The sequence below is a fragment of the Mesoplodon mirus genome (genome assembly GCF_964341445.2).
Source record: "Mesoplodon mirus genome assembly, chromosome: 2".
Classification (NCBI taxonomy): Eukaryota; Metazoa; Chordata; class Mammalia; order Artiodactyla; family Ziphiidae; genus Mesoplodon; species Mesoplodon mirus.
Window position 1 is genome coordinate 40,633,443 of NC_138977.1, and position 25,896 is coordinate 40,659,338.

The window sequence follows — 25,896 nt, forward strand, 5'->3', positions numbered from 1 at the left end:
AATTCAGAATGAACAGATAAAACTATCTTAAGAATATGGAGTAGTCCTTCCTGCTTCCCCTCTTTCTTTAAAAAGGCAAGGAAAAATGTATCCTCATAGCTGGTAGATACCATGTTGATGCAGCTCAGGGAAAGAGTGGAACTTATCCTTGCTTAGAAGCATAAGTAAAGTTTGTGTGACACTTTCTACTGTGATAGGAAGCATTGGGCCAGTTTATTATAATGGTGTCTGGAAGGATGAGAGAAAGAGAACCACCTCTCAGTTTTAACTTTTAATTCTTAGATAACATTGAGGCAATGAAGAGAGTTGATTGAATAGATCTATTAATTTTTTTCTTTTAGAAGTACTTCCAGTCAAACATCTGAACTTGTCAAGCCAGAACACCTTATGAACCAAACCAAATCAAACATTCATCTCCTGGCATCTCCAGAAATCCTCCTCCAGCACAGAAAGTAGAGAGCATATCAGTGTTTTTTCTATTGCAGATTCTTTGGTTACATTATCAGCTGGGTATGTGCTAAGGAAAGACAAATAGATTATTTTGGACAAGAAAAATATATGTAACAGAGTCCCCTTCTTTGGTTAACACAGTCCCACCAGGGAGGGAGAAGGAAATAAAAGCATCAAGATATGTCAGATGGGGTATTGGTAGGTTAACAGAACCAGAAGCTGGTCCTGAAAGAGTGTTTTACTTTGATTTTCTGGTCTCCATGATAACTCAGAGGTGGGTAGGGAGGTGAAGTAAGTAAGGGAACTTCCCCCATCTACACACATACACCTCACTGTTCTGTTCTTAACGTCATACTCGTCAGTTGACAAAAGAACCTGGCATGGTAGGTTGTATTATGGCTTAAATATATGTTCTTCATTATAAGAATCTTCTTTACTACTTATTACTAAGTCAGAAGACTGACTTAGTCATCACCTATTTCCTGATCCTTGTTAAAGTGATTTATAAATGGTCTAGGGTCTAATCCAATTGAATAAGACAATAGAAATCTATTGTTTAAAAAGACATAACCAGATCACAGATTTAAATGTTAAATTATACATCTTTTAGGAAAAAAATACAGGAGGAAATCTTCGATATTAAGGGCTAGGCAGAGTTATTAGTCTTGACATCAAAATCATGATCCACAAAAGGAAAAATTGGTAAGTTAGAACTCATCAAAATTTAGAAAGAAAGTCTTTTAAATAAATAGTTCTGGATACTATCAAGAAACCAGAAAATAGGGAATTCCCTGGTGGTCCAGTGGTTAGGACCCCACGCTTTCACTGCCAAAGGCCTGGGTTCAATCCCTGGTCAGGGAACTAACATTCCACAAGCTGCACAATGTGGCCAAATAAATAAATAAATAAATAAAATCTGACACAATCCCTATTTAAATAAAAAAGAAAAAAAAAGAAACCAGAAAATAACAAGTGTTGGTGAGGATGTGGAGAAACTGGAACTCTTGTACATCACTGATGGGAATGTAAAATGGTGCAGCTACCATGGGGGTTCCTCAAAAAATTAAACATAAAATTACCATGTGACCACCAAGTACCAGCAATTTAATTCCTAGGTATATACCCAAAAGAACTGAAAGCAGGGACATGAATAGATATTTGTGTATGTCATATATATGTTTATAGCAGCATTATTCACAATAACCAAAAGGTGGAAACAACCCAAGTGTCCATTTACAGATGAATGGGTAAATAAAATATGGCACATACATACAGTGGTATATTATTCAGCCTTAAAAAGAAATGAAGGGCTTCCCTGGTGGCACAGTGGTTAAGAATCTGCCTGCCAATGCAGGGGACACAGGTTTGAGCCCTGGCCCGGGAAGATCCCACATGCCGTGGAGCAACTAAGCCCGTGAGTCACAATTACTGAGCCTGTGCTCTAGAGCCCGTGAGCCACAACTACTGAGCCCATGTGCCACAACTACTGAAGCCCACGTGCCTAGAACCCAGGCTCCACAACAAGAGAAGCCACCGCAGTGAGAAGCCCGCGCACCGCAACGAAGAGTAGCCCACGCTCGCCACAACTAGAGAAAGACGCACACAGCAACAAAGAACCAAAGCAGCCAAAAATAAATAAATAAAATTAATTAATTAAAAAAAAAAGAAATGAAGTTCTGGGACTTCCCTGGTGGTCCAGTGATAAAGAATCTGCCTTCCAATGCAGGAGACACGGGTTTGATCCCTGGTCAGGGAACTAAGATCCCACGTGCTATGGTACAACTAAGCCCGCACACCACAACTACTGAGCTTGTGCACCTCAACTACAGAAGAGAAAACCTGCAGGCCACAACTAGAGAGAAGCCCGCGCGCTGCAAAGAAAGGTCCCGCATGCCTCAACAAATATCCTGCATGCCGCAGCTAAGACCCAACAGAGCCAAAAATAAATTAAATAAATAAATAAATAATAAATTAATCTTAAAAAAAGGAAAAGAAATGAAGTTCTGATACATGCTACATCATGGTTGAACCTCAAGAACTTTATAATAAATGAAATAAGCCAGCCACAGAAAGACAAATAGTGTATGATTCCACTTACATGAGGTAGCTAGAGTAGTCAAAACCATAGAAATAGAGAGTAGAATGGTGGATACCTGGGGCTGGGAGAGGAGGGAATAGAGTTATTGTTTAACGGGTATAGAGTTTCAGTTTGAGAAGATGAAAAGGTTCTGGAGATGAATAGTGGTGATGGTTGCACAACAATATGAAGGTACTTAATGCCACTGAATTGTACACTTACAATAGTTAAAATGGTAAAAATTTTACATTATATATATTTTATCACACATACACAAAAATAATTTTTAAAAAGACCCTGTATAAGAGGATAGAGATGCTACAGGCTTGAAGAAAATAATTTGCAAACTACATGTCCAAAAACAGACTAGTATCTAGAATATATGAAGAAATCTCAAACTGTTTTTTTATTCTCAACTGTAAAAAGAAAAAGAAAGAAATCCAAGTTGAAAATGGGTAAAAGACAAGAATAGACATTTCACTGAAGAGAGCATACAGATGGCAAATAAGCACAGGAAAAGATGTTTAATATCACTACCCACCAGGGAAATGCAAATTAAAACCACAATGAGATATCACTATATGACTATCAGAATGGCTAACATAAAAAATTGTGATAAAAAAATTGTGATAGCACCAATTAACACCGATTATTTAATGATAACACCAAATAGTGATATCATCAATAGTGATAATGATGTGAAGAAACCGCATCAATCATACATTGTTGGTAGGAAAATAAAATGGTACAGCTGCTCTGGAAAGTTTGACCAAGTCTTTAAAAACTAAACATGTATTAGCTTTGCACAGTGGCAGTATTGTAGCCAATGAGGTTTATCCAAGACGTGATTATTGCTAACTGAAAACTTTTCCAAATACCGCACCATAACGACTTGAAATATAGTCTGCAATGGCAATTTTTGACAGTCTCTATGGAGACTGAAAGAAAAAAACTAAACATGTATTAGCAAATGACCCAGCAATTTCAATCTTGGGTGTTTATTCCAGAGAAATAAAAACTGATGTTCCGGGACTTCCCTGGTGGCGCAGTGGTTAAGAATCCGCTTGCCAGGGCCTCCCTGGTGGCGCAGTGGTTGAGAGTCCGCCTGCCGATGCAGGGGATACGGGTTCGTGCCCCGGTCTGGGAGGATCCCATATGCCGCGGAGCGGCTGGGCCCGTGAGCCATGGCCGCTGGGCCTGCGCGTCCGGAGCCTGTGCTCCGCAATGGGGGAGGCCACAGCAGTGAGAGGCCCGCATACCGCAAAAAGAAAAAAAAAAAAAAAAAAAAAAAAAGAATCCGCTTGCCAATGCAGGGGACATGGGTTCGATCCCTGGTCCAGGAAGATCCCACATGCCATGGAGAAAGGAGGCCCATGCACCACAACTACTGAGCCTGCTCTCTAGAGCCCGCAAGCCACAACTACTGAGCCCACACGCAGCAACTATTAAAGCCCACGCGCCTAGAGCCTGTGCTCCACAACAAGAGAAGCCCCCGCTCGCCACAAATAGAGAAAGCCTGCACGCAGCAGCAGAGACCCAATGCAGCCTAAATAAGTAAATAAATAAATAAATAAATATTTTTAAAATAGTAATAATCAATTAAAAAAAACTTATGTTCCCACAAAAACCTGTACACTAATATTCATAGCTTCTTGATTTGCAATGGCCAAAATCTTGAAACAAACCGGATACCTTGTAAGAGGTAAATCAACACACTTGGTCCATCCATACCATGGAATACTACCCAACAATGAAACGTACCAAACTGTTGATCAACACAAACCTTAGATGGTCTCCAGGGAATTATAATGAGTGAAAAACAGTCAATCCTAAAGTTTGCATACTATATGATTCCATTTGTATATCATTCTTGAAATGGTAAAATTATAGAAATGGAGAACACATTAATGGGTGCTAGAGATCATTAAGGAGGGTGCAGGGGAGGGAAGTGGGTGTGGTTATAAAAGGGTGACATTAGGGATCTTTGAGGTGTTGGAACTGTCCTGTACCTTGACTGTAGTGGTGGCCACATGAGTCTACACATGTAGTAAAATTGCATAAACTAAATACACGTGCACACACACACACACACACACACAAGAAAGAGCATGTAAAGCTGGTGGAATCTGAATAAAGTGAAAGGATTATATCAATGTCAGTATCTTGGTGTTGATATTGTACTGTGGTTATACAGGATGGGCAGACAGAGTGAAGGATGTACAGGATCTCTCTGTTTTCTTTCTTACAACTGCCCATGAATTTGCAGTTTTCTCTAAGGGAAAAAAAAAACCATAACCAATGTAAACTTCCTGAGGAAGCACCAAAATAGTTCCATTAGAAGCTAAATAATACAATTATCCATAGACTTATTCTTATCACCTCCCAAAGCATCCTTTTAGGTTAAAAAAGGGAAATTTCATCTATCATTAGGCAAGGGATACAGTATGGTTTTCTCATAATTTGGATATAAGTTTTCCCTATGAGAATTTAACTAGTAAAAATAAAACAATTTAGGAGAGTAGCCATTAGCCACCTTAGCTGCTTCCAAAACAAAATAAGAAAAGCAATGCATACTTAATGATAACCAGAGGGTAGAAACTTAAGAAGGTGGGCCTTCAATATATGTTTAAGAAAAAGGTATTAATTAATTTTTTGGAGCGTCATCTGAAGAAAGAAACTATTATTAATACTATCAGGAAGGGAGTCTGCCTTGTTCTAGAAAACCAGGACCCCAGAGAAGAAAGTGTTAAGCTGTCGTGAGGCCCTGTCCTTGTACCTAACAGGTGTATTGATCTGCTTGGCAGTTAAGAGTTGGCAGGGATGCCACTTACAGAACATGTGTTTATGTGTGAGGTACTTTACCTGCCTTGTCATTAATCCTCAGCACAACTCTACAAAATAGAAGTTATCTCCATCATTAAACTAAGGCTTAAGAGATGAAATAACTTGCCAGAGATCACACAGCTAGTGAGTGGCAGAACTGGGCTTCAGTCCTATGCCTGGCCACACCATTTCCAGTCCTCCATACTGCCTCTCTGTAAAGGAAATTAGTACACAAAGCTATTGTGCTTGATGCCTTGGTCTTAGAATTATCTCATTAACTCTCTTCACTCTAACTTCCTGCTTCAAAATTTTGATCTTCCATATAGACATTCCTAAAAGGGAAGCCCATGTGAATATTTAGCCTTTTGGCAGTTGTGTTTTTCACTGTATATCAGTAAGTTGACACTGTGATTTACTCACCAGCCTAGTGTGAAAACGGTTCATAGGCATGAGTTCTTCTGCAGCTGATTACTCTGGGTATATGGGAGCATTCTGTTACTGTAAAAATTTAAGATACTGAACATGGGTTAACTTCCAAGGTACCACCACCCTGTGAGGCTTCAGTCTTTGATGCCCTTCTCCCTCTCTTAGAATTCAGTCTTCATGCGGCAAGATGGGGAAATGGTGTTGCTGATTTAAGTAACTGGCTCAGGCTTACGGAGTCAGTTATAGGCAAAGTGAAAGTTGAGAACTAGGTCCCCTAACTCTTACTCCAGTGTAACCCTTTTGGCTGTACTCATCTTGTCAGAGCGCCCTATTTCAGGGGCAGATCCAGAAAAAATGGTTTACATGCTCCGTTACCATCCCTATTTTCTGTACTCCCTCTGCATCTTGGCTACTGGTGGAATTATTTTTGTTAGCATTATTGATAGCTTTATTATGAGCTCACAATTTTCTGGACATAAATAACTGAATAGACACTGAAAAGTCATATTGTATATGTTTAAAATGTTCATCATGGGGCTTCCCTGGTGGCGCAGTGGTTGAGGGTCCACCTGCCGATGCAGGGGACATGGGTTCGTGCCCCGGTCCGGGAGGATCCCACGTGCTGTGGAGCGGCTGAGCCCGTGAGCCATGGCCTCTGGGCCTGTGCGTCCGGAGCCTGTGCTCCGCAGCGGGAGAGGCCGCAGCAGTGAGAGGCCCGCGTACCGAAAAAAAAAAAAAAATGTTCATCATTTCGACATCGTATAAACTGGGCAGCCATGCACCACTGGCTCAGATAATAGCTTTTATATATTGCATAGACTATTACATATAAAGAATTATACTCGGGGCTTCCCTGGTGGCGCAGTGGTTGAGAGTCCGCCTGCCGATGCAGGGGACACGGGTTTGTGCCCCGATCCCGGAAGATCCCACATGCCGCGGAGCGGCTGGGCCCGCGAGCCATGGCCGCGGAGCCTGTGTGTCCGGAGCCTGTGCTCCGCAACGGGAGAGGCCACAGCAGTGAGAGGCCCACGTACAGCAAAAAAAAAAAAAAAAAAAAAAAAAAAAGAATTATACTCATTAGACCTCAGTATTTCCACTGCCCGGTATAGTACCTGGCACAAGTAGGTTGTCAATACCTGTGAACTGGATCAGATTGGATTAGACTGAATTAAATTGATTGAAAGTGGCTCTAATGTGTTTCGACTCCTAGATTCTGTAATTTATTTAACACACCTACCCAAGTAGGTGTTTACACTACAGCATGTCTGTTCAAAGACACATTATTAGGTCAAGTTGTCTGTCCCCTGATCTGAAAGATCTACCTAATCAGGTAGGTCAGTTCTGGGAACTAAGACCTTCCTGAGACCTCACAGATTACCAGCCTGGAAGGCTGTGTTCTCTCTCTGTTCTCAACACTGGGAAGGGCCAGGGAGTCTCAGCACATAAAAGCAGATATTGCAGAGGTGCTCAGAAATGGGGCAGCACTGGTTCAAACCCAGTAAGTGACTTTTTGCAGTTAATTGTAAAACCCCAAATAATGAGCAGTGATATTTCCTTAGAGTTGCCATTTAATCACTTTACCCTTCTCTTTGTCAGGTCACCTGCAGAAGTCTCTAAGGCACTTTATTTTCTTGAAACAGATTTTTTCTTTTGCCTTAAGGATTGTTGGCATCCAGAGTCTCAAATAGATTTTGTCTGATGGCTTTGGGAAAAGAAGGAAAGTGATAATTAGTTGTTTGTTTCTGTTCTGTACCAATAACTTTTCACAGACACTTCTGAAGCTTCTGGTTTTCACTTCATTTTTGTGGAGAACTTTTTATTTATATGTTTTTCTTTTAAAATATAGTATACAAAATGCCTGACATCTGTATCCTTTTTGATTGTGTTGGTTGGAGCGAATTTAAAGTTATACACAATACATTGTTTTCTAGAGCATTCGTCTTTAGAGTCTTCTGGGATTGTTGCTCTATAACATGTCATGAGGAAAGTTCAGATTTCCAAATCATTTGTCATTTCTTCCTGCACTGCTAATTTGTTTAGTAACCATTTGTTTCTCACACTCCTGTCTGCCAAGCTGTAGACATAGGTACATGCCAGATCCATAGATCCATAATCCATAAATGTTAATAATAGCACTAAAAGTAGGTTGGAGTGTGCCTTTGATATCTAGCTTTTCTCCTGAAAGTCCTAAACCAATCTCTCTGGTCTTTTCTTAAATACACAGGTGCTTGTATAATGATACACGTCTTTAGGAGAAATTTTCCATCAGTTCTCAACTAAAACTCTGGAATATTTAAACTAATGATAGAAAACAGTCTTCCATGTTACTTCCTCAAGGGATTTCCTACCTGTGTAGGTAACAGTAATGACACTGATTTGAATCATGGATTCATAAAATACACTTTTTTAGGTTAAAGTAAACTTCCATTCCATCTTGAACGAGTGAGATCAAATTTTGCCTTTGTTATTAACACCTGTTCATTTTATTTCAGGGGTACAGGCATGGATGGGAAGAAATGCAGCATATGGATGTTTTTACCCCTTGTATTTACCTTGTTTACTTCAGCTGGATTGTGGATAGTGTGAGTATTCTCTTATTTAAGGACTCAGGTGCAATGTAGATAAAAATGTCAAGTGTTGATAGTATGGTTGCCCCTTTGTATCTGCAGACTGCACATCCTTGGAGTCAACCAACTGCAGATCAAAATTATTCAGGAAAAAAATTCCAGAAAGTTCCAAAAGGCAAAACTTGAATTTGCTGCTCACTGGCAACTATTTACATAGCATTTACATTTCATTTACAACTATTTATATTTTATTAGGTATTATAAATAACTTAGAGATGAAAGTATACAGGAGGATATGCATAGGTTACAGTTGACCCTTGAACAACAGAAGTTTGAACTGCGAGGGCCCACTTATATGTGGATTTTTTTTCAATAAATACTATAGTACTATATGGTCCATTGTTGGTTGAGTTCGAGGATATGGACCCTTGGATGTAGAGCTGACTATGGGACTTGATTATCCACAGAATCTGGTGTCCACTGCTGGTCCTGGGACCAATCCCCCACAGATACAGAGGGACAACTGTTCATATTCATATGAATGTATTTGTAAATACTTTAAAATAATGTTTACTAATTCAATCATGCTAAATTCCCCATTTCCCTTCCCTTCTTCTTTCACCCAAAGTAAATGATAAGAGCAAGTAATAAATTATGCAAAGCAGACGGTGAAGAATACTGGTGATGTGGACTCATTATTTGCAAGATTTGCTAACTTGACACTAACATGCTATAAAGATTCCATTCACAGTCCCGTTCATAGTCCAGGTTTTTGGTGTGTGTGACTGGGTCTGGTACGTTTATAAAATGGGTATCATTACATTAGAAGTCTTGCTTACCACAAAACATTCCCACACTTGCTTATTTCGAGTACTGTTTACTTCTAGAAAATTATTTTAGTTCCTTGCAGTTCATTAAGAAAGGTGGACACGTATTCCTGAGAAATTAGAAACTTTGAATCCTAATTTTAGTTTGCCCAAAGTTGTATGGGCTTACTTCTTTGCTTCCCAGTTTCCAGATTATTGTGATTGCCATTAATTAATTGCCATTAATTTTCTTTTGAAAATTAAAGAAATACTATTAATGACATTTACGGTTCAGAGGGCTAGGTGAGCTATAGGTAAAGCATTGCAGTAAAACAACATTTTCCCAGTTAGAAAAAAATGAATATGATTTAATGTGGTTAGTCCAATAAAACTGGGAAACAAATGATTCTTGGGTTTTTTTACATCTCTTTGTTTTATAATTTTTTTTGTTTTTTCTTCATAGATACTTTATAGCTGTGGAAGATGACAAAATTTTCCCATTAAACTCAGCTGAAAGGTAAAATTTATCTCTGGGTAATTCTTTGTTCATCAGTAGATTTAACAAAAACTTTGCCACCGATGAAGTTGAACTATGCACAAGTGACCATGCTTTAACCTGAGCTTCTGGGTTTTCTTTTGTTATCCAGGAAACCTGGTGTGAAACATGCACCGTATATAAGGTAACTTGATAATTCTCTTCTGATCTGTTGGATCTGAGGAAAGTTTAGGGTGTATTAGTTCTGACTACTAGGACAAAGTAGCATAGACTGGGTGGCTTATAAACATGAGAAACTTACTTATCACATCTCTAGAGGCTGGAAGTCCAAGATCAGGGTGCCGGCATGGTCAGGTTCTGATGAGAGCCTTCTTCCAGGCTGCAGACTGCCATGCTCTCATTGTGTCCTCACATGGCAGAAAGAGGGCAAGAGAACTCCCTAGGGTCCCTTTTATAAGGGCACTAATCCCATTCACCAGGGCTCCACCCTCATGATCTAATCACTTCCCAAAGGCCCCACCTCCTAATGCCATCATATTGGGGGTTAGGATTTCAGCATATGAATTTTTAGGGGACACAGACATTCAGTCAATGGTGGAGAGTTATCGATTTTACTACAGTAATAATAAAACACTTCCTGTTTTTCAAGTATTGCAGGTGATGAACCTCCTGCAAGCTGTGTGTTTAGTCAAGTTATGAACATGGCAGCATTCCTAGGTAAGAAGAACATAAAGAATGCTTTATGTGCTTTGGTATGTTTCTTTTTTATTTTAAATTCTCCCAAACCCATATCAAAAGCATGGTGGGCTTAGTTGATAATTCGGTATCATATCATGTCAATATGCTGAAGAGGGCTTTTTGTTTTGAGGGTCTTTTTTTCTCATGAATCCTTTTACATTCACCTGCTTACCTTATGTTTTCTTTTCCTTTTACCATCTTTAATCATTTCAGCCAATTCTTGACTTTATTTCTTTTGCTGCATGAAATGATGTATTTCATGGGCCATAAAATCCTGCATGAGAATGTAATATTGTGCAATATGTTTGCTTTAAAAAGAATGCCTTATTTTTTCCTTCACTGGCAAGATGAAAAAATGCTTAGGCTCTATGATAAATATTGATGTGTGTAGATATTGTCTTTAAATCTAAAGGTCAGCCTTAACATTAGGGTGATGCTCTCCCCTGTGCCTATACGCATATCAAGCTGGCAAATGGAAATGTAGGTTAAAAAAAGAAAGAAAGAAACCTTTTGTACTCATGCCTGGCCCCAATTCCCCACTTTTCCTTTAGGGACCAAGGCCCTCATTTAATATCCTGTCCCCTTTGTACTGTTCCCTGGAGATCGTGGGAACCACCCATGCTCTCTGTCTTCCTCCAAATTGACCTTATAGCCCATTTCCTCCAGGCCAGGACTCCTCGTTGTCTTTCAAAGGGTCAACCAGCTACCCACCACTGGCATATTGTTGGGTCGGCCAGTGACAGCTAAATTTTCCAACAGTGGTTTTCTGGAAGTGGTTCTTTTGCATAGTGAGACTTTCACTCCAAGTAAGAGAGAATGATGATGTTATTACCAAGGGAGTATTGGCACCTGTCCCCCAGAGAGGTGCCCTGTTATTTCATCTATTTATAAACGCCCCACAAAGAAATTTCTATTCACTCTTACATGTTCCCTTTTAATGTTTGCTGTAGGAAAAGGGAAGACCTGTAGAATTCCCTGGAAAATCAAGGGAGACGGTTGGTCCAACATGCAACACAGGCAGAATCTTAGTTGGTTCAGAAGGCTGATAATGTGAGAAACATGGAGAATGTTCCCTGTGAGGCACCAGGGGAACTGCTAGTGGGTCCGGTTTTGTCCTCACTGCCTTTAGCCTCAAAGTTGCCAGGAGCTGTAGACTCACTCTTTTTTCCTAGTCTTGACACTACTCTTCTAAAGAGCTCTAATAAACATATTCAAGCTAAGGCATAAATGACCTCTAAGGAGATATTTGCATTTAATAGAACACAAAGTCCCAAGGATGAATCTGGACTTGCAGGGTCAGGGACCCTTCCCAGCCCATCTGCCATCACACCACATAGGCCTGCAGGTTGGTTCAGACTCATATGATCATCCCCATGGAGCACAATAATAACAATAATTGATGACAGTCCCTTAATATTCCAGGCACAATGCTAAGTGCTTTGCAAATACTACCTCTTCTAATCATGATACACAGGAAACTGCCTTTATGAGGAAGCTGTCACAGGCTGTCTGTCCTCCACTGGGCTTTAAAGAAACCAATGAACATGTTGGAAACAATATATTATCCTTTATATTCTTAAGACAAATTGATATGTCCCAATAGTCTTTAGTGTAAAACCTAAAATATGCCAGTTTGCACAGCTCACAAATTTATCCAGTTATAAAGCTGATGATTAACTCATTATAAAAGCATTTCCAAAAGCACAGTCATGAAAACAAGTTCCCCTCTTGCAGATGACATTCATCATCATCTGACTCTCCAGTCCTCCCCTGCTCCACCAAGAAGCAATTAAGTTTTTACTAGCTTTTGCTCTAAGGTATTACAGCATCCAATATTTATACTTTATTATCTTTCATCATTTTTAGTGCCATCTGGTAGACACAGAACTGATTAAGATTAGTGTTCAGTGGGCGTGAACCAACAATTATTTATCTGGGAATGAAAAAGAATCAGTTTACTAATGATTCTTGCTCTAAACTGTGGTTGCTTCTGTCTCCCCAGGCCTATCCCTCTTAGACCTCAGACTGTTACTTTAGACAACATCACTGACTGTAAAAAACAACATAGACCAGCTATAAATCACTGCTTGTTGGCAGCTGTATAGATTATAATTTATAACCTACAAATGAGTTGGTGTAGCATTTATTAAAATCAGTTAGCAAAGACCTTATATCTTTTTGATGGACTAATCAAAGTTCAAATGCTCAGTGATTTCCGTATAGAATTAGTTATGCTTTTTGTCCTGAATTCACACTTTCATTTCTCCTGGGGGATGGGGTGTAAAGACCTAAGACAATTTTTTTTTTTAGGTAAGAAGTGGATTTATTTAGAGAGAAACACACTCCACAGACAGAGTGTGGGCCATCTCAGAAGTCAAAAGGCCCCAGGTTACAGGGTGGTTAGTTTTTATGGGCTGGGTAATTTCTTTTTTTTTTTTTAACTTCCTAAATTTTATTTATTTATTTGTTTGTTTATTTCTCTTTATACAGCAGGTTGTTATTAGCTATCCATTTGATACATATTAGTGTATACATGTCAATCCCAACCTCCCAATTCATCCCACCACCACCACCACACCACTTTCCCCCCTTGGTGTCCATACGTTTGTTCTCTACATCTGTGTCTCTATTTCTGCCTTGCAAACTGGTTCATCTGTACCATTTTTCCAGATTCCACATATATGCATTAATATACGATATTTGTTTTTCCCTTTCTGACTTACTTCACTCTGTGTGACAGTCTCCAGATCTATCCACGTCTCTACAAATGACCCAATTTTGTTGCTTTTTATGGCTGAGTACTATTCCATTGTATACATGTACCACATCTTCTTTATCCATTCATCTGTCGATGAGCATTTAGGTTGCTTCCATGACCTGGCCACTGTAAATAGTGCTGCAATGCACATTGGGGTGCATGTGTCTTTTTGAATTATGGTTTTCTCAGGGTGTATGCCCAGTAGTGGGACTGCTGGGTCATATGGTAATTCTGTCTTTAGTTTTTTAAGGAACCTCCATACTGTTCTCCATAGTGGCTGTATCAATTTACATTCCCACCAATAATGCAGGAAGGTTCCCTTTTCTGCACACCCTCTCCAGCATTTGTTTTTGGTAGATTTTCTGATGATGCCCATTCTAACTGGTGTGAGGTGATACCTCATTGTAGTTTTGATTTGCATTTCTCTAATAATTAGTGATGTTGAGCAGCTTTTTATGTGCCTCGGCCATCTGTATGTCTTCTTTGGAGACCAAGACACATTTCTTAAAAAGAATATTATTTTCTGCCCTGGAGAGGTTGTGAGGATAAACTAATAGGTGAATGATTTTGGTCACCTAATAGCGGCGTCTTTCCCTCCTTCAGCCAAAACATATTGATTGTCATGTTCTACTGCTGTCATAAATAAGAATTATTGATGCATAAACAGTAAAACTAAACAAAATGAAAAAGAATTTGGCCAGACACCAGTCTAGAACTGCAGTGAAAAGCTGATGTTTTGAGTTTGAACTTTAAAAACCCAATCAGCTTCAAAATAAAAGAATTTAACAAAGAAAATAAGGAATTACTCTAATATTTATATTTTTTAACAGGCAGATAAATTCAATAAGGGACACTTGTATAGCAAAGGACTGTTGGAAATATCAAAAGCAACAAAAGGGTGGGTTTTAAAAATCTTTTCTAAAACTGTAAGTAAAAGTTTAAATTTTTAAATGAAACAAAAAATATATCTATTGAGCAGAATGTTAATGTGGTAAAAATTGGTTGACATATATAAAGATGGCTTTGAAATTGCCCTACTGCCCAAGAAAACTTTTTCAATAAGGTCTAATTAAATCATTACTTGGTTGTAAATGGACTTCATAACAGATATTCTGAATCTGTCTGTATTTAAACCTGTTAATAAAACTGTTAATGGATCAGAAGCTTTATTATTTCCACAACCGTAAAATTTCAACTAGACCCTATTTTGGAAAGAAATTAGGCCTAGTCTCAGCTGATTAATAATGGAGTTAATAGGTTAAAAGGGCCAAGTGTGGTGTTTGGAATGCTGTTCTGGAAGTTGGGAATGTTGGGTTGATTCCTGTCTTCAGGGAGGTTTCTGTTTCCTGCTTAATGTCATCATCTGTTCTTGATGAAGTGATTTACCATCCATATTACAAATGAGAAGGCTAGCAATGCTGGAGCCAGGAGAATGGTAGACGTCCAGAGTTCACTGGTGAGAAATGAGTAACACAGACAGCGGCACTGACTGTGTCCCTTTGGGTAGAGGGGCACAAACTACCTGGATGGTCAATGTGAAGAGCCATTTCGGTGTCTGCTTTGGCAGTGGGTTAGGGCTTCGGCCAGAGTTCCAGCACCATCCTAGCCCTCCAAACTGGATGACAGCCAGAAAGTTCCCAGAGTCATGCTCTCCACTAGTCGTTTTTAAAAGAAATTAAATGTGCTGCCTCGGTAGTCTGTCATTATGTGCTGACTAATATCCACACACAATTAATTAGCAAATGTCTCCCCTGGTGCCTTGTGTGGAGATTTCTGGTCTAAATCTAATGGCTTCTTTATCTGAAGATCACTTTGTGTCAGGGCGCTTATGCTGAATTTCTCGTCTCCCCACTTCTTCCTCCTATTCGTATCCCCAAAAGTATTAGAAATTGTGCTTAATTTTTCATCCTCTAGGATAGTTATTGTCAACATTAATAGACTTCTGATAATATGATAACTCCTAACTGGATCCCTCAAACCATTAGGTTGAAAAACTATTATCAAAAAAATGGTTCTGAAGAACCTAGGGGCAGGACAGGAATAAAGACGCAGATGTAGAGAATGGACTTGAGGACACGGGGAGGGGGAAGGGTAAGCTGGGACGAAGTGAGAGAGTGGCATGGACATATATACACTACCAAATGTAAAATCGATAGCTAGTGGGAAGCAGCCGCATAGCACAGGGAGATCAGCTAGGAGTTTTGTGACCACCTAGAGGGGTGGGATAGAGAGGATGGGAGGGAGATGCAAGAGGGAGGAGATATGAGGATATATGTACATGTATAGCTGATTCACTTTGTTATACAGCAGAAACCAACACAACAATGTAAAGCAATTATTCTCCAATAAAGATGTTAAAAAACTATTATCAACACAAGTATAATCTATTAATTTGATGATGAATCATGGGCATTAGCTTCAACATAAATATACTAAAAGCTAAATCAGATCCAAACAATTTAAGATTTCATAGATTGCAGTTTATTTCTATTTTGTTTCCAAAATCCAACTATTAACCAAGTTGTATACCACTCTGACCAGAGGTACTTGGAACTGAAAGTCAACTCACTGAACTAACTTTGTAGCTTGAAACTATGAAATTTGTCATACTTGGGAAATGCAAACTCGGGAAATGCAAACTTGTGAATGGGTTTCTTTGTTAATGGCTACTAATAATGGCCTGAAATCAAGGCAGACTTATAGCAAATAATTACCTACTAATTGCTGTATAAATAGGATGATTCTTGAATTCCTAACTGTCTTCCCCGCTAAATCTTAATGTCAAAATAAATTGCCTTAGGAAGTAGTAAGTGCATTTCTTTATATTAGATATAACATATTAATTGCAAGTGCTTTTTAAAAATCATTTGTAGACTGACCTCTCACAGCTTTTTGTATAAATATGAAAATATCCCTGCACTAAGCAATTAATAAAAGGGGATTCTTAGATTAGTCACTTGAGTATGGACTGGCCTCAAGGTTACTATTAGAAGTCAGATTTGAAATCTAAGTAACTTCCTTTTTCTCTCTGCAGATTCTCCAATGACAATTTGATTCAAAAGAGTGGGATTTTAAAATAAGTAATTAACATCATTTGAAGAATTGAGAATAATTAATATAATCAATATGATTTTCAGTACATACCGAACCCCCAAATCTGCTATATTAAAATACAGATTCCATGATTTTATTGCTGTAACTGCTCTAATTTGGATGAGCTGTCTTTGTCCTTTGACAATGAACACCTGCAGGTAGAATCAGAAGGGAGAGGGAATAAACCAGTAATAAAGGGATTTGTACATGTGCCTTTATCTTCCTTCCTATCCCCAAGGATGATTTCTGGCACAGGGACCAGCAGGTTTGTCTAGATTGGTAACCTTGTCTTCTTCCCCGTGTTTTCTTGCCCTATCTGTTCTAACACGGTTCTAAACTAAAGGCTGATTGAATCAGTGAATTCCCGTGCCACGGGCTGTCTCTCTGTGTCTGATCTGTTGTATGCCAAGCCTCTGTGATGTTCTCCTAAGCCAGTTTGTCTTGTGCTGACCTTGTTTTTGAAAACTCTGAGAACAACACTAGTTGTTACCAGTCTATCATCTTGCTTCACCCAAATAACATATAGCATGCTGCTTCAATTCCTCTCTGCTTTCCCCAGGTTAGCTAGAATAAAACATCTCAGTAATCAGAAACATCGCATGGAAAATTTCTTTTAAAAATGCATCTGTCGTTTTAGAGATTTAAAGGTGTACTGTGGCAAAAAGTTTACTTCTGCACATTGTGGCTTTAGAACGCTGCTTCCTAGTCTGACTGTGTGATATAACTTTTTCCTTTATAACATTTTGTTTTATTCCCAGCTCTGGTGGTAGCTGTTCTGCGCTTCATACAACTGAAACCAAAGGTTTTAAATCCGTGGCTGAATATTAGTGGATTGGTGGCGCTCTGTCTGGCTTCCTTTGGAATGACCTTACTTGGTAATTTTCAGGTACTTCATTTGGCCTTTTTCACCTCCATCTCACACTTCACCTATATGATGATCACAGCCACTGAGGTATAGTCACTATGTGGCCCATAGAATTCTCCATGAATCTTTAAAAAAATGCTAACAGTGGTTCCTGATATGCACAAGTTCTCCAGCAGTCAGCCCATCTGTTCTTTGAGCCTCACCTACGTAAGTCTGAATTAAACATGAGAAATTCCTCCCTATGCATTGGAAATACAGCACAGCTATTGGGAAATGTATCTACTAAAATAGGGCTTTCAAACCACTGTATACTTTTTTTCATAACAAATTGTATTCTAATGTACCTTTCTAGAAAATTAATAGGATCATTGCCTTTCTGTAATTAAACATTGAACATCCTTATTGGATGAAACCTTTCATTTTAGATTAGCAAGCTCACATGGGAGTCAGTTTGAAAACCCAGAATTCCTCTAGAACACCTGTGACTTGTATAAAGAGGTACTAACCCTCAGTCTTCTTCCCAGAGATATAGAAACCCAAGGTCACTTAAGCATAATTTCCCTTGCCAATACCCTCACACAACTCTTGACCTAAATGACTTCATTTGTAAAATAGACATGGAGACCCTGCCCAGTTACAGTAGTTTTCTGTTTTCCCTGCCTCCATTCCCTCCCCAGCATCCTCCGGCCTCTGCGATATACTGCTGCTAGAAACTTCCTCCTTGCAGTCAAACACCAATCCTGACACTTCTCCCCCGTCTGTTGAGTGAAATCCAAATGGTGCAGGCATTCCAGACACTCAGCATTCTAGTGAGCGTTTAGGAATGTTCTTACTGAAAATACGGTAGTGGATTTTCTAAGACTGTCTCTCGTCCTTGACCCTCAGTGCTGATAATTCATTAAATTAGGATAACTCATTCCCCAAGATGTCCCCTGGCACACAGTAGCAACTCAATAAGTATTTTTTAAATAAATAAATTTATTTATTTTATTTATTTTTATTTTTGTGGCTGCACTGGGTCTTCGTTGCCGCGCACAAGCTTTCTCTAGTTGCGGCGAGTAGGGGCTATTCTTTGTTGCGGTGCGCGGGCCTCTCATTGCGGTGTCGTCTCTTGTTGCAGAGCATGGGCTCTAGGCGCGCAGGCTTCAGTAGTTGTGGCACGTGGGCTTAGTTGCCCCGCAGCATGTGGGATCTTCCCAGACCAGGGCTTGAACCTGTGTCCCCTGCATTGGCAGATGGATTCTTAACCACTGTGCCACCAGGGAAGTCCTTAATAAGTATTTTTTACTTAATGGGCTGTCTGACAGATAGGCAGGCAATCCCACCCATTCCTCTAACTATTCTAGATCTCATTCCATATCAACCTAGATAATGAGAAAGCTGCATTCTTAGAACCTATTGGCTAGGAGGATGAATTATCAGGAGAATATTTGAGAGTTTATCTGTTAAGCTCCAAAATGTTAAGGGCACAGATCATTTTTTATTGAGATTTTGGTGGTAGTCTTTCCTCCACTTATCCATCTGTGCTACAGGGACTGGCATGTTGTAAAATGCTCAGTAACTATCATTTCTCTCACCCAGGTCTTAGATGGAAGTTACTGAGTAGACATTTTGTTTTTCACTAAAGTTCCCCGAAGAATCCCAGTGATTGGGTTGTTTGGGTGAACCAGAGATATTCAAAACTGTAAATGATGACGCTATATATGAAGAACATTTTCTGGAATATCTACAGAGATTACACAGGAAACAAATAACACATTAGTTGCCTGTGGAGAAGCCAGGTGGCTAGTATATGAGATAAGAGACAGACTTTTCAATCTATACTCTTTTTACAATTTTTAAAAATATTTTTTATTTTTATTATTTTAATTAATTAATTAATTAATTAATTAATTAATTAATTAATTAATTTTGCGGTGCACGGGCCTCTCACTGTTGTGGCCTCTCCCGTTGCGGAGCACAGGCTCCGGATGCGCAGGCTCAGCGGCCATGCCGCTCCACGGCATGTGGGATCTTCCCGGACCGGGGCATGAATCCGTGTCCCCTGCATCGGCAGGCGGACTCTCAACCACTGTGCCACCAGGGAAGCCCTGTATCATCTATTTTTAAACTTAGAATTAAAAAATAAATGAACAGGCTATGTAGAGCATGGAAAACCAATTTCCTAGAAGTAAAATTTGACTTGGGGAATCATTACTTAAAGTGTTTCAGGACTTCCCTGGCGGTCCAGTTGTTTAGACTCCACGCTTCCAATGCAGGGGTGTGGGTTCGATCCCTGGTCAGGGAACTAAGATCCCACATGCTGTGCAGCCAAAAAATAAATAAATAACAATAAAATAAAATAAAATGTTTCAAAAATATGTTTTGAACTGTGAGGGGGGAAAATGGCTTCTTCAAAGAAGAAAAAAGTCCTACAGCCAAAACAATAGAAAAAAATTGTAAAGGGAAAGTAATATTGATTTGATACAACCATTATTCATAGCAACGCTAAACAATAAAACACCTGAAGGCAATGGCGATTCAAAAAGATATTTTCACCATGTTTTTAAAGCCATCTTTCAAGAGTAGATTTTATTTCCTGTATGTTTCCTGTATATGTGGGGTACTATATGTGTAGTTAAAAATATATGCAATTAATAAAGGTGTTTTAAGTGACAGATACATTTTTTAAACCTGTGGGTAATGATTTGGGCAGTTTACATCTCTAACCCCCAATTGAAATAACCCACATGGGTCTCCTTTAACCTATTAACTGTATAAAAGCCTTGACCAGGAATCTTCAAACACTGTTGCCCTTTAATGGGTCTCCAGATATGGCAAAAGCTCATAAGTGCAGTTTTCTTATTTTAATAGGAAAACAAAACAAAAGCCCATTAACAATGAATTGGCCACATTACATAGACTGGCCAGTTTTGTAAGAGTAAAGAACAGCTCAAGTGTTATTAGTTGTCCAGGCCAGTGAAATCTTGACCTGCTTAGAATTGACCATCCTCAATCAGTAAATAACACAGCCGGATTCTGGTCTCATTTCTTAGTCTAGAAAACAGAGTTTGGGGTTTATGTCTGTAGAAACTTTGACATTTCTCTTTTTTTGTGTAACTCTCCTGCTTTTTTCTTTTACTTTTCTACAAAGCTTTTCTGGAAAATAAATTCAAAGAATACATTACCACTGCCTGTATGGTTCTTCCAAACAAACGTTTTGAGGTGTGGGCATACTATTCATTTCTCTTCTTCCCTTCAGAGTTGGAACCAATGGAGAATAGACACAAAGAGCCAGTGGAGATGAAGGATTCTACTCTTTCTACAACCTATCATCCCATTATTGGGACATCTCTTTACCTATTTTTTTCTCCTTCAAGTATTCCATTGGCTTGTGTGTATTTTCTAAATGGGCTTCCACAGGTCATTATCTGTTCATCCCTTAGCTCACAAATGATGAAGAAATCCATAATGTCGGAACTTCCTTGACTTTTGGATTTGGCACGTTGACCTGCTGGATCCAGGCTGCATTGACACTCAAAGTAAACATCAAGAACGAAGGACGGAAAGTTGGAATTCCACGAGTTATTCTCTCAGCATCTGTCACTCTCTGTGTGGTCCTCTGTATCCTTTGAATGTGAAAACGTTCTTTGCCAGTGAGATTAAAACACAGATAAGTTGTCCATGTAGAAGATGAGAAGATTGCCATTCTCAGTTGGTTAGGATATATTGTCGGATCAACTCAGAATATTAGACAAAAAAGAAAAATAAATGGGTGTAAAAATGAAAACTTTCAGACCTATTTTTCATGCCAAAGAGGAGATGGAGAGCTAAAGATAAAACAAGCTCTGCCTTCTCAAAACTGTTTCAATCTGTAGGAATGGTGCCATGCATTCTCCTTTTGATGTAAAGTTTCCTTTGGTGAAAAACACAGAATGCATAACCAAAAGAGAATTGTGGGGTTTTTTTCCTTCCATCTTGAAAAATTCTTTTCATTTTCGACTTTATTAGTGGCTCTGTTATTTCATTTAATCTATTAACTCTAAAATGAATTTCTAGGGACAAAAATACATTTATATCTTTCAGGAAAACAAGTGAGCTTTTCTGGAAAAGAAATTCAAGAACTAGATTACCACTGCATGTACTGTTGTCCTAAACAAATAATTTTGAGGTGCTATTTATTTCCCTTCCTCCCTCTCAGTTTGAACCAATGGAGAACAGTCACACAGAGCCAGATGGGGATGAAGAAATCAGCCTTTATTCCTAGTAAACTTGGAAAGGAAAATCGTGCAGGCCTCCTATCTCACACCCTGGAATTCAATCTATCCACCCAGTAAGAAGCAGAGAAATCAGGGAAAGGCAGAGGAGAGCACTACACTCAGCTGAAGCCCAAACAGATCGCAGAGGGACTGGTCTAAGGTGGAGCACAGTGACCCCACCTACTATAGCAGGGCCCAGTGGAAGTCAGCCAGTAATGACCCCACCAATCAGATCAGTCACTCAATCCTAAGTGTTCACTCCATTAGGTCCTCTGGAAACTGGAGAAGAAGGGAGTTCCTAGACGGCAAACTGTATAGCTAACACAGTTACAATCATCAATGTAATAGCCAATATTTACTGGGTACTTATAATGTGCTAGGCAGTATTCTAAGCACTTTAAATGTGTCAACCCTTTTAATCCTCACGTAACAAGTAAGAATAGTGAAAAACGGAGGTTAGTTACCCAAGATCACACATGGTATGTGTCGATTTGTTCTAAACTCAGGCTTAGTTCTTATACTCGTAACCACTATGCCATCCCTCCTTAGAGTGGCTTTAAAATACGAAAACGTTTAGCGTTTGGAGATGTTCGTTAGTGGAGTATTTGGAGCCATTTATTTCTTCTTCCCTCACAAACTGCCATTCAGTCATTCTAGCGGTTTTCTTAAGTCACATTAGATTGAGAACATTCAAGGACTTGAAATTCAAGCCAAAAAACTTGCTTATTACTAGCAACCTGATAAAATATTTTTTGAGTAAACGGGTCAGAATTCTGCCAGTGCGAGATTTGAAGATGTATCCCTCCCCTATAAGTTAATATTGCTTTGGCAACATTTTGAACCCTCAGTCAGAAGAGTATGTACACATTTTAAATCATTCTGAGTTTTGAGCTTATACCAAACAATTCTGATCCATGATATTTCTGAAGACTTGGAACCATTTCGTGGGTCCCAGGTGAATGAATCCAGGCCTAGTCAGGAGAGTGAAGTTTGGCTGAAGTAGTTGTCACAGGCTTTTTCACTCTCTGAAAATTTCCCAAGATTTTAAGGCTAAGTTCTGAAGGTAGAACTAATTCTAAGGGAACACTTCTGGTTTTTCTAAATAACCTTATTTAGTCCTTGGCCTCGTAGCTTTTCACTATAGAATGTTATGAACCTTTCTCCTCCCCAGCTCCTACCTTCATATATACTGATGTGTGTGTGTGTGTGTGTGTACACATACATACACTCTGTGTATAGTCAGGCATAGACGAATCATCTGTTCTTTGGTTTTTTAATTGCCTGCTTTCATTTGGGCACAAGTTTAAATGCAACACCGGGAATGAAAGCAGCCTATAGAATATTGTCTGAAAGGCAACAGTGAAAACTAGAGAGAAGAGGGGCCACTTAGACCTTAGTAGTAGCACTGCAGAGACAAACACAGCTTATATGGAGGTACTTAGCTATTTGATGCGTTCACATTGTTCCATCGTCATTCGCAGTGTCTTTTAAAAATACAGCGTTATATTTCTGGCCAACTAGTTACTTTGTAATTGTAATTCTTTAGCTAGTCTCACAGTTTATTAGGCAGCCATAGAGTATAGCGGTCGAATGCATGGCCAGGGAGTCAGAGTGCTTGTGTTTGAATCCCAGTTCCACCAGTTAATACCCGTGTAACCCATTTGGCCTCCGTTTCCCTATTTTAAGCGAACTGCTGATAACAGGATGTTGTGATGAATAAGTTAGGTTTTCCATGAAAGCACCTAGAAGCATGTCTGGCACAAAGTAAGGGCTCAATAATGTTGCCTTGTATTATTTATGTAGATGATGTTTAGCTGGCTCTGTGAAGCTCTTCTGCTAGTCGGGGGGAGAGCCAGGCTTTTCCTGTAACCTATCTCTGCCCAGAAAACAGCCCCGTCTTAATGTGGCCGATGGAGGAACTTGCCTTGACTACTTCTCCCCAGACTTCATCCTCATGGCCCAAGGCATCCACCTGTACGCAGCCAGGGTCCAGTGGGGCCTGGTCATGTGCTTCCTGTCTTACTTTGGCACCTTTGCTGTGGAGTTCCGGCATTATCGTTATGAGATTGTATGTTCCGAATACCAGGAGACTTTCCTAAGCTTCTCAGAAAGCCTGTCTGAAGCTTCTGAATATCAAACCGACCAGGTGTAACCCATCAGTTTTTCCTTGCTGGTGAGGTGGGCGTAGCACAGGGGAGGGGCCTAGGCACACCCACAGGATTTGACACACAACCTCATGACACATCGTAAACACAGGCACGTGCACGCACACACACACACACACACACACACACACACACATTCATGGCCATGTTTGCCAAACGAGCGTTTCAGGGCGAGTTATTTAACAAAAAAGCACAAGCCCTATGTGTCGAAATACACGCTGTTAACACTGAAAATATAATGCACGAGAGAGCAAGAAGCTTGTGCATGATCACCTCTCTTTTCCCCTCTCTCCCAACACCCCCTGCTCTTCTTGTCCTCTTCATGTATTCCAGACATCCTGATCACCCTACTTTGGGCAGGCCAAATGTAACATGGGAATAATGCCAAGTCCCAAAGTTGCCTTCAGATCCAGAGGGCTTGGAACCAGCTCATGAGAACATTGTGAATCTGGCACTAGGGCTCTTGAATGGACAGAGTATCATTTGGTTGGAAGGAAACTGTACAGAGATGTGACCCCGTGTAACCTGTGGATGATGTTGGATCAAGGATAGAACTTTCCCACAAAAACTCCCTTCATCATCATTCAGTGGTTGGCTAAGCAGATTCGACAAAAGGAATATGCTACGAGCTGTGAGGGGGAAGCCCATCACCATGATTTGGACTTTACTGTGACTGAGAAAATATTTCCAAATGTGAATATTTGTAGGGCCATGGTCTGCCATAGACAGATGGGGGCAGTGAGGGTGTGGTTTCAGTTTTGCTTCCATAGTATGCTATGTTCAGTTTTTATTTTCTATTTCATAGTTTGCTTTGTTTTCTTTTGTTTTTTTTTTTTTTAAGTAACTACCATGGTTCTCTTGAGGCCTCGCGGACAGAGAAGATGTAGGCCAAACGCAAGAACTGAGCTTGTTTGGGGTTCAACATGATAAAAGAAAAAAGAAGAAAGGTCACCTGCAGGCTTAATTTGCTGCTTTCATGTTTGAAGCTAAGAAAATGTTCACAGAAAAGCACAAAGAAATACGTGTGGAGGTAATAAAGAGCTCCTGCTGGACATTTGTAAAAGAGAGGAGTTTCAGAGGATCGTGTTGTAAATCGAAATCAAGGAGGAGTTTCTTAATATGTATCTATTGCTCAAACTTAGTATTTTGGGGGGCGGGGGGTTAAGGGCTTTTCATACTCAGAATTTGTAGAAGCCAATTAAAAGGTTACCCTCCCCAAAAAACAAATTGGTTCAGTTTGTCCCCTACAACACCTAATGTATTTCCCAGTTGCGAAGAGTTTAGAACTCAAACTCTATTCCTGGGCTTTAGAGGTTGTGCTTCATAAAGAAGGGCAGAATTCTAAGTCAAAATGCGTTGGAGTGGGCCAAGCTGATAGACCCTCCGTGAGTGCACTTTGTTTCAAGAAATCCCCAAACTTACTTCATAGGGGCTTGGGATTTCATGGAATATAATGTGAAAAACGTTTTTTTTTTAATCCAACCCAAACTCTGAGCTTCTTGAGGAGGGGGTTCAATGACTTTTCATCTCTGTATTTATCCCCACCTCTTAGCACAGTGCCTGGCACATATTAGGTGCTCAACAAACATCTGTTGAATAGAATTACTGGTAATTTACAGTAGGAAAAAGGAGTATCAGAGAAAGACTCAAAGATGTGTGAGAGAATGGAAGATGACCATTTCATGCAAGACAGGAATGGAAGAAGTCACGAGTAAGGGTTAGATGGGGGAGGCAGAACACCTCTAAGGGACAAGTAAAATGTGAGAAAAAGAGACAAGCAGAGAGTGTTCTCCTATTAGAAAGTCATCTTACTGTAAATAGTCCAAGGTAACATTTATTATTTTTGAATACTGCTTTTGGGTTTTTTTTTTCATTTTTATATTTTAAAAATTTTATCAGAGAACAAAGATTTATGAAGTTTTCTTTTACTCTACACAATCCAAATTAAATAGCTTTTGGTGATGCACCGTACACTTTCTTAAGAGTATATCTAATAGCGCATTTTAACAGAATCAAGCAATGACTGGCATTATTCATCGGGATCTGACCACTAAATAAAATTCTTTTGCGCAGAATTGTGATTTTTCTTTTGTCTCTTACAAGAACATTTCTTTTCTAATATTAAAGCATGTGTAAACTGACTCAGACATTATGTTGAAAACTTCAGTGTGACATTGGCAGCATATTTCTAGGTGTTTTCCAACACTAACAACCAATTCTCTGATTCTCTGGACACCAACTGGGTGTCCTACAATTCAGTTCAATTCTGACACTACCCAAAGTTATCCTCAGACCCCATGGGTTTAAAGGCTTGGTCCCGCAAGACCTCCCTCACTTCAAATGCCAGTCGCAAGTATCATGTCCCCAGATTACCCACACTTCGGTCCAACCTGG

The 25,896-nt window shown here is 39.5% G+C and overlaps 1 protein-coding gene across 1 annotated transcript in view; it reads left to right on the forward strand.

The window, feature by feature from the left end:
- Nucleotides 1-25,577, forward strand: part of TMEM150C (transmembrane protein 150C) — a 93,814-nt gene extending 68,237 nt beyond the window's left edge. Inside the window, exons 2-8 of the mRNA XM_082641941.1 lie at nt 8,269-8,358; nt 9,613-9,666; nt 9,797-9,829; nt 10,295-10,362; nt 16,993-17,120; nt 20,525-20,702; nt 23,281-25,577. Coding sequence (XP_082498067.1) covers nt 8,279-8,358; nt 9,613-9,666; nt 9,797-9,829; nt 10,295-10,362; nt 16,993-17,120; nt 20,525-20,702; nt 23,281-23,489 — 750 coding nt within the window. The 5' untranslated portion in view covers nt 8,269-8,278 and the 3' untranslated portion in view covers nt 23,490-25,577. The remainder of the gene's footprint in view (nt 1-8,268; nt 8,359-9,612; nt 9,667-9,796; nt 9,830-10,294; nt 10,363-16,992; nt 17,121-20,524; nt 20,703-23,280) is intronic.
- The last annotated feature ends 319 nt before the right edge of the window (nt 25,578-25,896 follow it).